This window comes from Telopea speciosissima, unplaced genomic scaffold (assembly GCF_018873765.1).
Source record: "Telopea speciosissima isolate NSW1024214 ecotype Mountain lineage unplaced genomic scaffold, Tspe_v1 Tspe_v1.0571, whole genome shotgun sequence".
NCBI lineage: Eukaryota > Viridiplantae > Streptophyta > Magnoliopsida > Proteales > Proteaceae > Telopea > Telopea speciosissima.
In genome coordinates this window covers 1-15,696 of record NW_025317907.1, presented here as the reverse complement: position 1 = coordinate 15,696, position 15,696 = coordinate 1, and the positions used below count along the sequence as shown (strand labels likewise).

General features: G+C 39.2%; 1 protein-coding gene across 1 annotated transcript; it reads left to right on the top strand.

The window, feature by feature from the left end:
• The first annotated feature begins 804 nt into the window (after positions 1-804).
• LOC122648203 (phosphatidylinositol 4-kinase beta 1-like) lies at positions 805-11,516 on the top strand. The gene is made up of 5 exons (XM_043841455.1): positions 805-2,586; positions 9,011-9,202; positions 9,357-9,405; positions 10,463-10,595; positions 10,725-11,516. The coding sequence occupies exons 1-5, from the start codon at positions 1,303-1,305 to the stop codon at positions 11,161-11,163; spliced, it is 2,097 nt and encodes a 698-aa protein (XP_043697390.1). The 5' UTR covers positions 805-1,302; the 3' UTR covers positions 11,164-11,516.
• Positions 11,517-15,696: the final 4,180 nt, after the last annotated feature.

Below are 15,696 nucleotides of genomic sequence, written 5' to 3'. Positions count from 1 at the left end.
TATGAGTACAGTAGAAGGAGGTTTTGGGTTCATTTATCATAATCATCTTGGTCATTAATTCTTTGCAATTTTGAGTTCAACAATTTTCACCAATATGTACCCAAAAAAAAAAAAAACCAATCTGACAATGGAACAATCTATGTCGATCCAGTTAGCATGCTAGAATCGATTTTGGAGGGCTATGACAAACTGATAGTTGAATCAGGTAACAAGGAAGTGATGTCTTGTATTGGGAGGGATGTTTCATCTTCACCTCTGGATATTCGATCCATCTTGAAAGATATATCACTTTCTTGTTTTCTTATTTTGTTTCATGTGAGACATTGTCGATAACATGTTCGATAATTGACCCAAATTTCGAGCCATGAATTCATGAGATATGTTATATTGTTATTATGGTTACACACTTAGATCAATGTTTCATGGTTTTTTTGTTTTTTTGATAAATCAAAATGAAAGTAGGGAAAATTGAACCTAAGACCTAATAACATAGTTCAAGTAAGAGTCCAAAAAGTTTACGTAATTCTGGCTCTTTCCAATTTGGAGGGAAAATTCTAGTGGGTTGATTGACGCACTGGGGCGCAAGTTAGCGTCATGAATCTTCGTTTATTTTATTTATTGTCTCTTATGTCCCTGTATATCTGTCTTTGTTACATCTATGCTCAACAGAGAGGAAGACGAATTTTTATCTCCTATAATTCTGGCACCCTTCAATTGCAGTGGGTAAATGGTTATTTCACTCCCATGTGAGGAATTGTAGGAGAATTGGAGGGTGTCAGAATTGTAGGTCAATTTAGGAAGACGACGTCGATGAAGAAGGAATATAAGAAGGCTTTTCCTTTGCTTTTTATTAGTTGATAGAAATCTTAATATCCGTAAGCTAATTTTCCCTCCCATTTCCTAGATCGTCTCCATTCCTTCCCGAATCGATCGGTTTGAATTTCGGTTGCTTGCATCTTCAATGTTGGACGGTCTCTTTGTTTACTGAGAATCCCAAGGTTCCAGTCCGATCCAAAACTAGGGTTTCTGGTTAAGAAACAAGTTTCAGAGGCTTTGCAGAGGATCGTCAGATTGAATTACAGCAGAAGATGATAGTTATTGAGGTAAAAGGAAGTGAAAAAGACTTCAGTTCGTTTGAAGCTTATGTTTTAGGGTTTCGAGGTGGAGGATTCTAATAGGCTCAAGGATCACATTGCAGTTCATACGTCTGCATTTGAGAAGGGGGAATCGGTTGAATTTGACAAAAACGAGGGCTTCTCGTTCAATTGGGCGCCGACTGCAGTATATGATGGTAGATTGATAATGGTGCGGCTTCTGGGATTGAATCGGGGGGAATTGGATGACTCGCCTCGTGAGATTACACGTACCAATCTGACTAGGGAGAGAGGGGAGAATGGTTGGCTCGTTCGATTCTTTGACTCGGCATTCTTCTGTGAATGGATTGCAGTCAGTTACCTCTACAAGCATGATCACCCAGGAGTCCGGGATTACCTTTGTAACCGCATGTACAGTCTTCCGCTGTGGGGCATTGAGAGCTATCTCTTCCAGATTTGCTACATGCTGGTTTATAAGACAAGCCCATCATTGGATAAGTTCGTCATCTATATTTGCTCCAAATCTCTACAGATTGCACTGAAGGTCCATTGGTTCTTAATGGCTGAAATTGAGGACTCGGATGATAATGAGGGTATCAGTAGGATTCAGGAAAAATGCCAGATAGCAGCGACTCTGATGGGAGAGTGGCCCCCCCTCATACGGCCTCAGAACCCCTCTACAAGCCCTATAAGCAAAAATAAAGTTCTCAACAAGCTTCTCTCGTCAAAACAGCGGTTGTTGTCGCTAACTTCATCACCCCCAACCCAACACCAACGATCTTTATCTTTCTCGCCTTCATCAGGAAGCAACTCTTTGCAGGAAGAGGGTAGTCAGCCCTCCCCTGACGAGAATAAGCTCTTCAAGAAATTAATCCCTGGACCAAAAGTCCGGGATGTGCTGCTTTTCAGGAAATCGGTGGACAAGGGCGAAGAAGAATCAGAGAAGGATGGGTTCTTCCGGAGACTTCTAAGAGACAGTAAAGATGAGGATGAGGAGCTGATGTCGAGCTCTGAGGGGTTCTTTAAGAGGTTATTTCGTGATAGTAAAAATGATTCGGAGGAGAAAACAGGTTCTAAGTCTGAAGATGAAAAAGAAGGGTTCTTCCGAAAATTTTTTAAGGAGAAGTTTGAGGACCAGAAAGATGGGAATGCTAGAGTTGATGATGAAGATAAGGGGACAACTGTTGAAGAAGAAGAGCAATTGGAATTTTCATTGTTCCGCAGATTATTTCGTGTTCATCCCGAAGAAGCCAAAGCTGAAGATAAGGGTAATAGTGCAGAAGAAGGAGAGCATTCGGAATTTTCATTGATCCGCAGATTATTTCGTGTTCATCCTGAAGAAGTTAAAGCGGCAATAACTAACGGAAACTGTAATTCTGTTGCCTCGATTGAAAGTAGCCCGGGAACAGAGAGTTTTTTCCGGAAGCTCTTTTTAGATCGAGATCGTTCTGTGGAAGATTCAGAACTGTTTGGTTTGAAGAAACATAAAGAGGTCAGTGTGAAACTGTTTAAAGCATTGATTTTCTGCTGTGACATGAACACATTGGTGATTACAAATATGGCCATCAATTTTGTTGCTCTTGCTTTGTGCACTGCTCTTTCTCTCTGAGTTGCTTATCCACTTTTACCCAGGCATGCATCAGATTGCGTTAGATTTATATATCATGGAAAATACTAAGAATTCGAAATTATGTGATCTGCATTGTTGATCTCGTGAGGAGGTACTCTAGAAGTACTTGAGATTACTTCGGAAGTTGGAAGGATTTGATTATCTTACTTTTCTAGGAAACATGTTAATGTAGTCCTAGATAGGTAGGAGACCTACTAGGAGCCAGATAACAGGATCAATAGCAAAAGGGGTTGATGGTTCGAATGGACAACACTAGGTTTTAGGTTAATTCTAGGGTTTAGGATGGGAATTTGGGAATGGGTCTTATATGGCTTTAATATGCAGGTTTAGGAGGCCATAATAGCATAAGCATATTAGGGTTTGGAAGGGTTCTAAAATTCTGCAGTTGGGCAGAATTGAGTTGCAGGTTTTTTAGGTTTAAAGGAGTGGAGGAATGGAGGGGATATAGTGGAGACTAAGGGCTAGGATTAAGGTCGAGTATGGGGAGTGATGTGGGGAATGTAGGTTGGAAGTAGGGTTTGAAAGTGAAGGCTAAATCTGGAGTTATAGGGGAATCCTAGTTGAGGTAAGAGTTGCAGGTTTAATGAAGGTTAGGGCTTGATGGATGGAGGGGAAGGATATATGCAGGAAATTAAAATTACTTACTGGTTTGATCTCCTTCAAAGGCAGCAGCAGTAGCTTGAAGAAGCTCGATTGAATAAGAAGAAGGACCTCCCGATCTACAAGATGCAAGGAGTCGATCGGAGTCCACCAATCCCTTCACCTTGATATTAGTATATTACCCACAAGGTAGCCTTGATATTACTTACAAGGTTCACTCAACAGAGCAGAGCAGCAGCTATGGCAGCAAACAAAAGCCTTTTCATTAATTAAATTCGTATTCAATGTTGGCCTCCCTTACAAACTTATATAGAAGACTCAAAAATAGACTTAGACACTAAAAAGGAATGGCCTAACCCTATCCCTAACCTATTAGATAACTTAAAGTGACTAGGAAACTAGAATACTAAAGGAAATAGACTTAAAACATGGCTGGACTTATAGAGTCCTAATCCAGCCCAACTTACATCACATGACTACTTAAGTTGTCACATGACCACTTAACCATGTCACATGATCACTTAAATTGAACCAATTGGATGCAACCAATTTGAACCGGTTCAATTAAAAAAACATAAAAATAAACTAAGTATTGGGCTAATCCCGTATGCAACCTATATACCCCTAGTTTAGGCTCCTTAAAGTGGCCTAATACATAGAAAACCCTTGGGAACAAAAGCCCAACATGTATATAACCCAACCCTAGGCCTATTTTTAAAGAAATAAGCCAATTTCTATGATGAACCTGCATCAACTCTCCCCAACTTGAAAAAATTCGTCCTCAAATTTTGCAGTGATGGGGGGGAATCAACATGTGATCAACAACTTTGACCATCCCCAAACAAAATTCCGATGAGGCAGGAACATTGGGGATAAAGTCTTTAATGTGTGGAGCTTGCTCTTCGAAGAACCATGGTGGCATAACAATCTCTATGTGTTCTTTCTTTGAATCAGTAGCAACTGTCAATGTCTCGTCCATAGAGCGTTCAGTGTTGGCAACCTTCTCATCTAATGCATTAGACACAAGCTCCACCTCTTCAAGAACAGCATCTTGAAGGTCATTGTTTTCCTTTGGAATGCTCTCAATCAACTTTTCATCTTCTATTGTTTCAGCTTTGTCTACTTTGTTCTCTTCAATGTATACCTCTTCAGTAGAATCTTCTACAATTGTGTTTTGGACCTCCACATCAATTTGATGGCCGAGCTTCTCAATTATGATCTCAACTACTGGTGCAGCTTGGTCTACTTGAATTTCTTTAGCTATCGGTTCTTGAATTAACACAAACTGCCTTAGTAGAATCTTCTGTTGGTACATCCGCCATTGGTGAAACTTCAAACACAGTCGATGCCACTTGCGTTTGAGTTGACATGTTCGGCAGTCCTTGTGGCTGTATAGTCGATGTGGTCACCTTTGGTTGTAATCCTTTTAGAGTAAACAAATGGTATAGACGGTGTCGATCAGGTAAGACACACGAGTTGTTTTAAGGTTCAATCCAACCTTGTCGCTCGTCCAACCAATTACAACCTACTGCGATAACGCTCCTTGGAGATGGTACCGGCTTACACCAAGCACCGTCCGAGTATGAGGAACACTCAAATTCAACAAAGACTTAACCTGTAGGCATGATGCAAATCTCTTCTGACTAGGACAACATATCCACCACGGATTGTGAAATAATGTTGTTACGTCGCCTCTCATCAACAATTAATATGGCTGTGCTCCCATTGGGTAGACGAACTCGGGTCTTAAAAATGAATGGAGGTGGGTCTTTCAAGGCTTGGTTGGAGTTTCTGATGCAGATCCTAGCCTCCTCGAATTGAAGAAGCCACCCTAAATCTAGGGTTTCAGTAGGAGCCTTAGTTTAGTTTAGTTTATTTCCATACTTAGTTTTTATTTTGTGTTTTTAATTGAACAGGGTTAAATTAGTTGCATCCAATTGGTTCAATTGGTCTAATTTAAGTGAAGTGATACTATTGGCTAAGAGGTTCTTATATCCTATTGGCTAGTAGGGAATCTTCTTTATTTTAAGTAGTTTAAGTTGTTTTTAAGTCATTAGGGGTAGATGAGTCTTTTCTTTTAAGTTTTTAATTTGTTTTAAAATTAGTCCACCTCTCCACGATTTAAGTGGGAGATTTAAGTTGTAAATTTGTAATAGATTTAGGAATAGGCCTTTTGGCCCCTTATTTAATAAGAATCGTGGGAGAGGCTCCCCCACCAAGTTTATGTTTTAAAAATTTCGTTTCCTGCTGTTAGCTTTTGCTGCTGCTGCTGTTCTTCTCAGAGAACTGCCTTGTGTGTAATATCGAGGCTGCCTTGTGAGTAATATCATGGTGAGGGCTGGTGGACTTCGGCGACTCCTTGCATCTTGTAGATCGAGAGGTCCTTCTTCTTCTTCAATCAAGTTTCTCCAAACTGCCATTGAAGAACCTGCAATTCAGTAAGTTAATTTACTGTTTTATTATTTCCCCTCCTCCTCCTAACCTTCCAACCTAACCCTAATCGATCCACATTCCCTTCCTCCATTAAAACCCTAATCGATCCCATAAACCCTAGCTTCATCCATAATCACTACAGCCCTATCCCCTCATCAGTTTACACTCAAATTTCAACCGCAGTTCCTGCTCAGTAACCCTCCCACTCGATCTCAGTTGCAGCCTCAACTGTCCATAAAAAACCCTAATTCCCTCCATCACCATTAAGACCTAAAACCCTAAAACCTGTCTAGACCTAACCAGCCATCAAAACCCAATCAAACTTCAGTCGAACCACCCTCTCACTGCCAGTAAAACTCGACCTGAAGCCCAGCCCTGAAATCCCATCCTAAATCCTAGTTCCAGCCTAGAATCTAAAACCTAAAACCTGAAATCCTAACCCTAGAATTTCAGAATTTTAATTTTCTATTTAAACCTAATTCAACCTATACCATTAGCTTCCTAAAAACCTGCATATCATTACTATATAAAACCCTAACTCAAACTCTTAGTTTTAACCCTAATTTTACCCTAAACAGCCCACACTTATGAACAGTTCCAGAATTCTGATTTTACCTGGTTCCTATTAGGCCTTGCCTATATAGGACTACATTAGCTTCCCTCCGCCATAGCTCTGATACCAATTTAATGTAGTCCTAGATAGGTAGGAGACCTAATAGGAGCCAGATAACAGGATCAATAGCAAAAGGGGTTGATGGTTCAAATGGACAACACTAGGTTTTAGGTTAATTCTAGGGTTTAGGATGGGAATTTGGGAATGGGTCTTATATGGCTTTAATATGCAGGTTTAGGAGGCCTTAATGGCATAAGCATATTAGGGTTTGGAAGGGTTCTAAAATTCTGCAGTTGGGCAGAATTGAGTTGTAGGTTTTTTAGGTTTAAAGGAGTGGGGGAATGGAGGGGATATAGTGGAGACTAAGGGCTAGGGTTAAGGTCGAGTGTGGGGAGTGATGTGGGGAATGTAGGCTGGAAGTAGGGTTTGAAAGTGAAGGCTAAATCTGGAGTTATGGGGGAATCCTAGTTGAGGTAGGAGTTGCAGGTTTAATGGATGGAGGGGAAGGATATATGCAGGAAACTAAAATTACTTACTGGTTTGATTTCCTTCAAAGGCAGCAATAGCAGCCTGAAGAAGCTCGATTGAATAAGAAGAAGGACCTCCCGATCTACAAGATGCAAGGAGTCGATTGGAGTCCACCAATCCTTTCACCTTGATATTAGTATATTACCCACAAGGTAGCCTTGATATTACTCACAAGGTTCACTCAACAGAGCACAGCAGCAGCTATGGCAGCAAACAAAAGCCTTTTCATTAATTAAATTCGTATTCAATGCTGGCCTCCCTTACAAACTTATATAGAAGACTCAAAAATAGACTTAGACACTAACAAGGAATGGCCTAACCCTATCCCTAACCTATTAGGTAACTTAAAGTGACTAGGAAACTAGAATACTAAAGGAAATAGACTCAAAACATGGCTGGACTTACAACCCAACTTACATCACATGACTACTTAAGTTGTCACATGATCACTTAAATTGAACCAATTGGATGCAACCGATTTGAACCGGTTCAATTAAAAAAACATAAAAATAAACTAAGTATTGGGTTAATCCCGTATGCAACCTATATACCCCTAGTTTAGGCTCATTAAAGTGGCCTAATACATAGAAAACCCTTGGGAACAAAGGCCCAACATGTATATAACCCAACCCTAGGCCTATTTTTAAAGAAATAAGCCAATTTCTATGATGAACCTGCATCACATGTTCTCTGGTCATTATTCGCAATAGCAACATAGATAAGACAAGAGTGAGGGGCAAAACTGGAAACCCAAATAATAAAGGACAAAGGAACCAAATAGCACACGAATTTGTGAAAACAAAATAAGAATAAATAAACAAAGAATTAAAAAGAACCCAAGGAAAAAAAGAATAAAAGAAGTCATGGGGGAGAGGGGGTCGATAACCAAGGAGAAAGGAGAGGCGGTAACCTTGCAAGGCTTGGGAGAAAGCAGCGAAGAAGACCACGATTTGGATAACAAGGAGACTCCAGCGAGACCACGACTCGTAAAACAGGGGTAGCATAGCAGTAAATCAGCAATGGTAAGTATCAGACCAACCTTCATTAACCTTCTCCTTCAACCAACACTAACAAATTGATTCCAAGATGCAACAGCAGGAGCAAATCGATTGCAAACACATCAAACGATAGCAGCAGTAGTAATATTCAAGGATAGTAGTAAATAGCAATAAGCTGGATCCTCTTGAAGAATCAATCGATAGCAGCAGCAGTCAAGAACACTCCTTCGATGGACAAACCGGGAAACCAGAGAACACAATGTATGTAATTTTTTTTTAATCAGCACAGCACTAAAACTTCACACCAGTATTTTTTCCCCCTCTTCTTCATTGCTCTGATACCATGTAACGAAAGATAAAACTAACCAGAATCTGAAGAAAAAGAGAAGAGATGGGAGAGAAAGGGGGACTGTCTAGAGAAGTAAAGTCGATTGATCTAGCAGTGGGGCTATAGCTTTATTTATAATACGGGGATTACAAAGACTTCTATTAGAAATAAGATTCCTTTTATTCGAAGGAATCAGAAACAAAGATAAATTAAATTTAATCTAAACTACTAACAAATCCTAGACTCAATAATATACTCAACACCAAGCCACAACAGGGAAAACTCCTATCGTGTTACAACCAGATTGTACCCCATGGTACAATAGATAACAATGATTTTATTGAGAGAGAACAAAGAGAGACATAAGTTAGAGACCCTAAGAGCTAATATTTAGACCTTTTATTTTAGTCTTTTACAACACCAGAGCATGTTTCATTCTTCACTTCCAAGTTCCAATCGCATCAGTGATTCTTTCATATTCAGTATTCGTTACACAATTCTTTGATGGCATTCTTCTTGAGGTTAACTTATTGCACTGTGCCATTTTAAATGATAATGATGTTGTTGTAATTGTAACTGGTGGCATTTATAACTGATGCTTGCCTCTTTTGCTTTCTAATTAACTTAAGCTTTGCTTATTCTGATGCCGCCAAAAGAAGAGGAAGAAGAGAAAAGGAGGGGGGGGGGGGGATAGATAGATACCTTAAAAAAGGATCTTAAAAACATCTTTTGGATGAAGATCATAACATTCCTGTAATGTTACTTGCTGTGCTTATAATTTGGCAGAAGCGTCCAGGCTCCCCAAGGCAGCGTCATGAAAAGTTGCATACAAGGCCTCCACTTCCCAATAACATGACATCTCAGATTCGCAAAGGGACGTATCATGTTTCACTGGACTTTGTTCAATCACTATGTGAAACTTCGTATGGTTTGGTTGATATATTTCCAATTGAAGATCGTAAAAGTGCACTCCGTGAGGTTGTATATACTTTTTGTTGCATTGTTAGTCTTTTTATGTGACTCAGTTTCTCTTTTTTGATATTTGCCTTTTGTTTTTGGGGTGCGGGTTGGGATGTTCTTGTTTGGTTATATATTTGTCTTCTTACTGGTATTTTAAATCTTGTATTTCTAGTCACTTGCAGAAATCAATTCACACATAGCCGCTGCTCGAAATTGCGGAGGTATTTCCCTTTGGTCTTGACTCTTTGTGAATGATTCATGCCAACTTGAAGTCACATTGCATCTGTTTGATTTTGGAATTGAGTTGTTTGTCACATTTAATCAAGTACTTTTGAAAATGCTTATACAAAAATGTCTGGTTGAAGAATGACCTATATATGAAATTGGACACACATTTTAGAAGGAAGATACCTAATTTGCTTCTCTACACATGCGAGAGAAATAAAGAAGTGGCTTCATCCAAGTATCTTGCGACACTGTAACTAAATTCATTATTCTTGTTATAATGGAGGAAAAAATTGGATAATGTGAGGTTTACGTTGGAGGCTTGGAGAACCTATTACCAGTTTCTATGATACATGAAGTGGGATTTCCCTGGAGGAGGTGGTCAGGGTTGAGTTTTGGGAGGAAAAAAAACGAACATGTGGATTGTGGATGAATTTGCTAGATCAACCGCAACTCTGCTTGTCCTTATTGTTGGGCTTCAGGGGAGGAATTATCAAGTCTATGGGTGTGACACATGGACAGTCAGGACAGCCCCTATTTGTTATTTTTCATAGCTAGTTGATCTATTAAGCGGTAGAGTGGGGCTAGATGAAAGGTGTTATCTGCTAGGTGAAACAAGATGCACCCTTGACATTACTAGAGTATGCTGATGTTACCCTTGAGTTTAAACTCCATGTCACGAGCAAATGGAAGCTTTCCAGGCAGTTGGTAAAAATTCTAAAAGGATGTTTGGGCTTAGGTTTAGTCCAAAGGACAGTTTGATAATTGGTATTGAGGGCTATGATGAAGAAATGTTGGAAAGATTTGCTTGTTCTATTGGGGGAGGACATTTCTTTTTCTTGTTTTTTGCGGTCCGTTCCAGGTTTTAAGCATTAAGTGTTACCATTACTTATCACTAATTGTCGATAATTACTATGTCCACAATGCTATTACTATGCCTTCACCCTAAAGTTATTTTAGTTGGTTGCAAGCGGTGTCTGTAGTACTGAGTTACCTAGGAATTTAAATTATAGCTGCTCCCTTTCATCTATATATTTCAATATGTTATTGTAGGAGTATGCTTTCCAATGGGGAAGGGGATGTATCGAGTGGTTAACATACCTGAAGATGAAGCTGTTCTTTTGAATTCTAGGGAAAAGGCACCTTATCTGATATGCGTGGAGGTTGTGAAAGGTGATAGTCCAAGGTATTTATGAGTTTAGTAATCTAATTGAATCTAGGGTTCAAATGCTGGCTCTTTTGTGGATTTTGTGTGTGCTATAATAGGCATTATTTGTGCCACAATTGACATGTTATCTTTCCCTTTTCTTTTCAGCCATACAAAGGAGACATCCACTGCTCAAAAGCTTCCCAGAGGAGGGATCCCATTAGCAAATGGAGATGCACAAATTCCTGAGCCTCCTCCATGGGCATACCCTTTTTGGCGTGCACAAGATACGTATCATAAGGGTACTGATAGGATGTCAAGATCTACTACTCAAGCTATTGACCAGGCAATGACTCATTTGTGGGAGGCCAAAGTAAAATTTGTTGATGTGAGTCTTTCTGTAGAGAAGGAATTGGTTAACCAGTTGAAGGATGCTAAAGTACCAGAATCAGAGCATGGTAATGATTTGGAATGGGTAAGAGTCGTGTTGACAGCTGATCCTGGGGTTAGGATGGATGACATAGAGGACCAAGAGCCACCTTGTCGGAAAGACCACTGCCGTGTTCCAAGCACTATTGCCATAGAGGAAGTAAAGGTGGGCCTGTAAGTGGAGCTATAGTAGTTGTATATTAAATATGATTGTTTTCAAAGATTTTATATTCGAACCATCACAAGTAAACTATATTTTGATAACTGTATGGAGTTTGTTCAATTGACTGTGAGATCCTTGGGTTTGTATTAGTTCACAAGCCACATGGTTATCTGCCCTAGGGTGCATATACCTATAGAAGGCCAATTTTGGTTTTAATTTGATTGAAAAGGTTGCTTCTGGGTTTTTTTTTTTTAATCTATTTATTTGTTCATTTTACATAACCTGATTGCAAATGTGATCTTTTTGTATCACTGCACAACTGATAATATATTTGATCTCAATTTCTCGAAGTTGTTCTTTTGTGCTTGTGTATCAATTTCTTTATTTTCGTTTGTTAAGAAGTATCAACAAAGATTCAACTCTACAAAGCCTTGTCCTAATGGTTTAGGCTTGGGTACTGGAGTCTTGTTCCTTCTTCTCGCTCTATATAGGGCCATAGCTTCTGTTGAATTACAAGTCATCCAATCAGTAAGCAACTGGGTGAGGGGCAAACCACTTCTGTCCAATTCCAGAGGCTTTCTTCGATCGAAGTCAGATCAAATGCAAATATTCGATTCCAGAGTAAGCGCTTGGTTACTGATGAGGTAGCTTTAGCTTGTCTTTTGGGTCGAACTTGAAGCAAGCATCAGTCGTTCATCCTCTATTCGAATGCAAAGTGTTGAGATATCCGGGCTGTTAAGCCAAGGCCTCAAACACCGCTTCTTGGACGGATCGGAGAGATTCGGAAGGAGTTTGAAGACATCACGCCGAAGGCAGCTGCATCACACATTAATACCGTATGGAGGCCTGTGTGCAAACTTGGGGCTCACAAAGTGATGGTGGCAGTTTAATGGGCTGAAAAGCCTGAAATTGACCCTTGGGTAGTTATATTATAGGCTGGCCTTTTATTTTCTTAGATTTCATTGTATGGGCCTAATTTATAAGCCCATAAAAGGGGGGTAAAGTTAGTACACGGGATTAGTATTGGGTTAGATTAAGATACTTAATAATTAAATAGGATTAATTTTCAATTTATTTACTTTATTCAATGTGTTAGTGTGATTAGGAGTCCTTTTATAATTCGACTGAGGAATTTTAGGTGGTCTTTATATATGTAATACACCCCTATTAATTGGAGATGATTTGAGTAAGGAATATGAGGTTTTAAGATTTTGGAACTGTTGAGCTTGTCATGTAGGATTGGTATCCAGTTTAGAAGAAGAGATTGAGAAGATTTGAAAAATGGATTGGCTTGTCTAGAATGACAGAGGCTGTTCTTTATTTATAGAGATGATAGGAAACAATTATAGTATGTTAGGTACGATTGAATCATAGCTCTTATCCTAACATTCATTGAACCTAGACAGTCTTGTCGTCTAGTCTATCCTTAACACTCCCCCTCAAGTTGGTGCATAAATATTTCTCATGCCCAACTTGAATATAATAGGATGGACTGACTTGGAAGTCAATCCCTTAGTGAATACATCAGTTCGCTGGTTCTTTGTGGTGGCAAATGGGATGCAAATTGAGCCTTGTTCAAGTTTCTCCTTGATGAAGTGTCTATCAATCTCAATATGCTTGGTCCTGTCATGGTGAACTGGGCTATGGACTATACTGATTGCTACCTTATTATCACACTAGAGCCTCATAGGTTCTCCAGATGTTAAACACCTTAAGCTAGATAAGCTCACACACACCTTGTGCCATGGCTTGGTACTTTGCTTCTGCATTGGATCTGGATACCACTGATTGCTTTTTGCTTCGCCAAGTAACCAGATTACGGCAAGGAATGTACAATATCCTTAAGTAGAGCACCGATCATTGATGGAACTGGCCTAGTCAACATCTGTAATGCATTCCAACTTTGGATTGTTGTTGTTGGAGAATAAAATACCCTTTCATGGTGTTGATTTCAAGTACCTTACTATCCGGTACACAATCTCGAGGTGATTTGTCTGGGGATCATGCAAGAAACGACTCACAACCCCAACAACATAAGTAATATTTGGCCAGGTATGGGTGAGATATATCAATCTGCCAACAAGTCGTTGATCTCTCTCCTTGTCTACCGGTTCACCCCCTTTACAGCTAGGTTGATGATTAACCTCAATAGGAGACTTTGTAACAACCCCAAACCTAGACAGAGTATAAGGTACTGCCCTTACGGGCATTAGTTAGAAACCACCATTCACATTTGTATAATAACCCAACTCCCATACATCACATACATATATAGCGGAAGATTTAAAAACTTGGTGTTGTATTTAAGGTTTACACATTGTATATGCATCTACTGGTGGCAAATACTAAAGTTCAACATAGTTATCAAGTCATATTACATCAAAAGATTGTATTATCACATTGTTTATCCAAACATCATAAGTTCTCATGACCTGTCTCTAAGGTTAGTGCACCACATGCATTCACAATTTATAGAGTCTGGAGCTGTGCACACCTCTCCTCTGAATTCATCATCTGAAAAGAATATTTGTAACAAGGATGAGCCAACAGCTCAGTGAGGAAAACATATTACAATACAATCAAGTACTTATGTGCGCTTCATTAACAGTGTATAAATAGTCTCAATTAATATTGTGAAATACCGATTGTGCACATACTAGTTAAGATTAGTCTGGCCTCGTATCATCTATTCAACTCTTTATCCCAGTATTGCAGCCCGGGAGAGGAATGACACGACTTGTACTCATAATCTCGTATCACAATAGGATTTTACCGAGTCCTTAGCTCGTCCACATACAGGATTTTACAGAGTCTTTAGTTCGCTTTCGTATCACATACATGATTTTATTGAGTCCTTAGCTTGTCCACATACATGATTTTATTGAGTCCTTAGTTCGTCCACATACAGGATTTTAACGAGTCCTTAGCTCGTCCACGTACATGGTTTTATTGAGTTCTTAGCTCATAAGAAACCTCATCCAGACTATCCAGTACATAACCCCCTACTGGAAATTGACGGTTTTCATAGGGTCATTGTCTCATAGTACTACTATTATCAATCTTACTCACTTGATTCACATATCTTGTATATTTGTTCACATAACTTGTACTCTTGTTCACATATCTCGTACACATATTTACATTTCTTATTCACATGCTCACATTTCTTGTACACAAACATATACTCATACAACTTGTCATATAACACCTTAACATATACTTAACATCTATCATTCACCTCATAATCATATCATTTTAAATGTGTCATGTCAAAAATTTTAATACACCTCATATAGCAACACATACAATTCTCTCACATTCATTGATCATGCATACAAGTCAAACATTCAATCCATATCACGCTGATACACTATATTACATCATAAAACACATGACCATGCTCATACATTTCAATAAGCATCATATAGAATAATTGTATGTTTCACTCACTTTGCTTGTTACAATGATAGATTCAATCTGTTTATCATATCACCTAAGTCTCTCAAGTCCTAAAATATCAAGCCAAAGTATCATGTCAATATATCTTACAATCATATAATACCTACCATAATACATATAAATATGCTTTAGTATATTATATTACAATATATTCATGACTTGGTTGCGGGGTGTTATAGACTCTGTAGGTTTATAACCTAGCATCCCTTTCTCACTATGAAGATCTAGGACATACTTTCTTTGGCAAATGAAGATGCCCTTGTTTGAACGGGCTACTTCAATCCCTAGGATATATTTGAGAGGTCCCAAGTCCTTGGTCTCAAATTTTGTGGACAACTGGTTTTTCAACAACGAGATTTTTGCATCATTGCTCCGTGTTATCACTATCGTCAACATAGACAATAAGAGCGGTAACATTTCCATCCTTGTGTTTGACAAATAAGGTATGGTCAACATGGCTTTGTTTGTATTCAAACTGTTGCATAGCCTTTTGGAATCTGCCAAACCAAGCTCGTGGTGATTGCTTGAGACCAAAGAGGGACTTTCATAATCTACACACCTTGGCAGTTGTAGACGATGATGCAAAGCCTGGGGGAATATCCATATATACCTCTTCTTGGAGGTCACCATCGAGAAAAGCATTATTTACATCAAGTTGTTAAACACTCCATCCAAGATTTGCAGAACATGATAGCAATGCTCGAACAAAATTCATTTTTGCAATTGGGGCAAGTGTGTCATAATAGTCAATCCTGTAGGTCTGGGTGAAGCCCTTGGCAACCAGTCTTGCTTTATATCTCTCAATTGTTCCATCTGTCTTCTGCTTTATAGTGAACACCCATTTACAACCTACTGACCTCTTCCCTTTAGGGCGAGGAATATGCTCCCAGGTTTCATTCTTCTTCAAGGCTTGCATTTTTTTTTTGTAAATAATTAATTCAATACCAAAACCCCAAAGATAGGGGAGGGGGAAAACTTGGGGGGGGGGAAATACACAGGGGAAAGAGAAGGGGGGGAGCTATACAAAAATACGAGCCACAGATTTAGGGAGTTTGGCTAGTAGGACTAAAGAGAGAAGAATCTAAACCC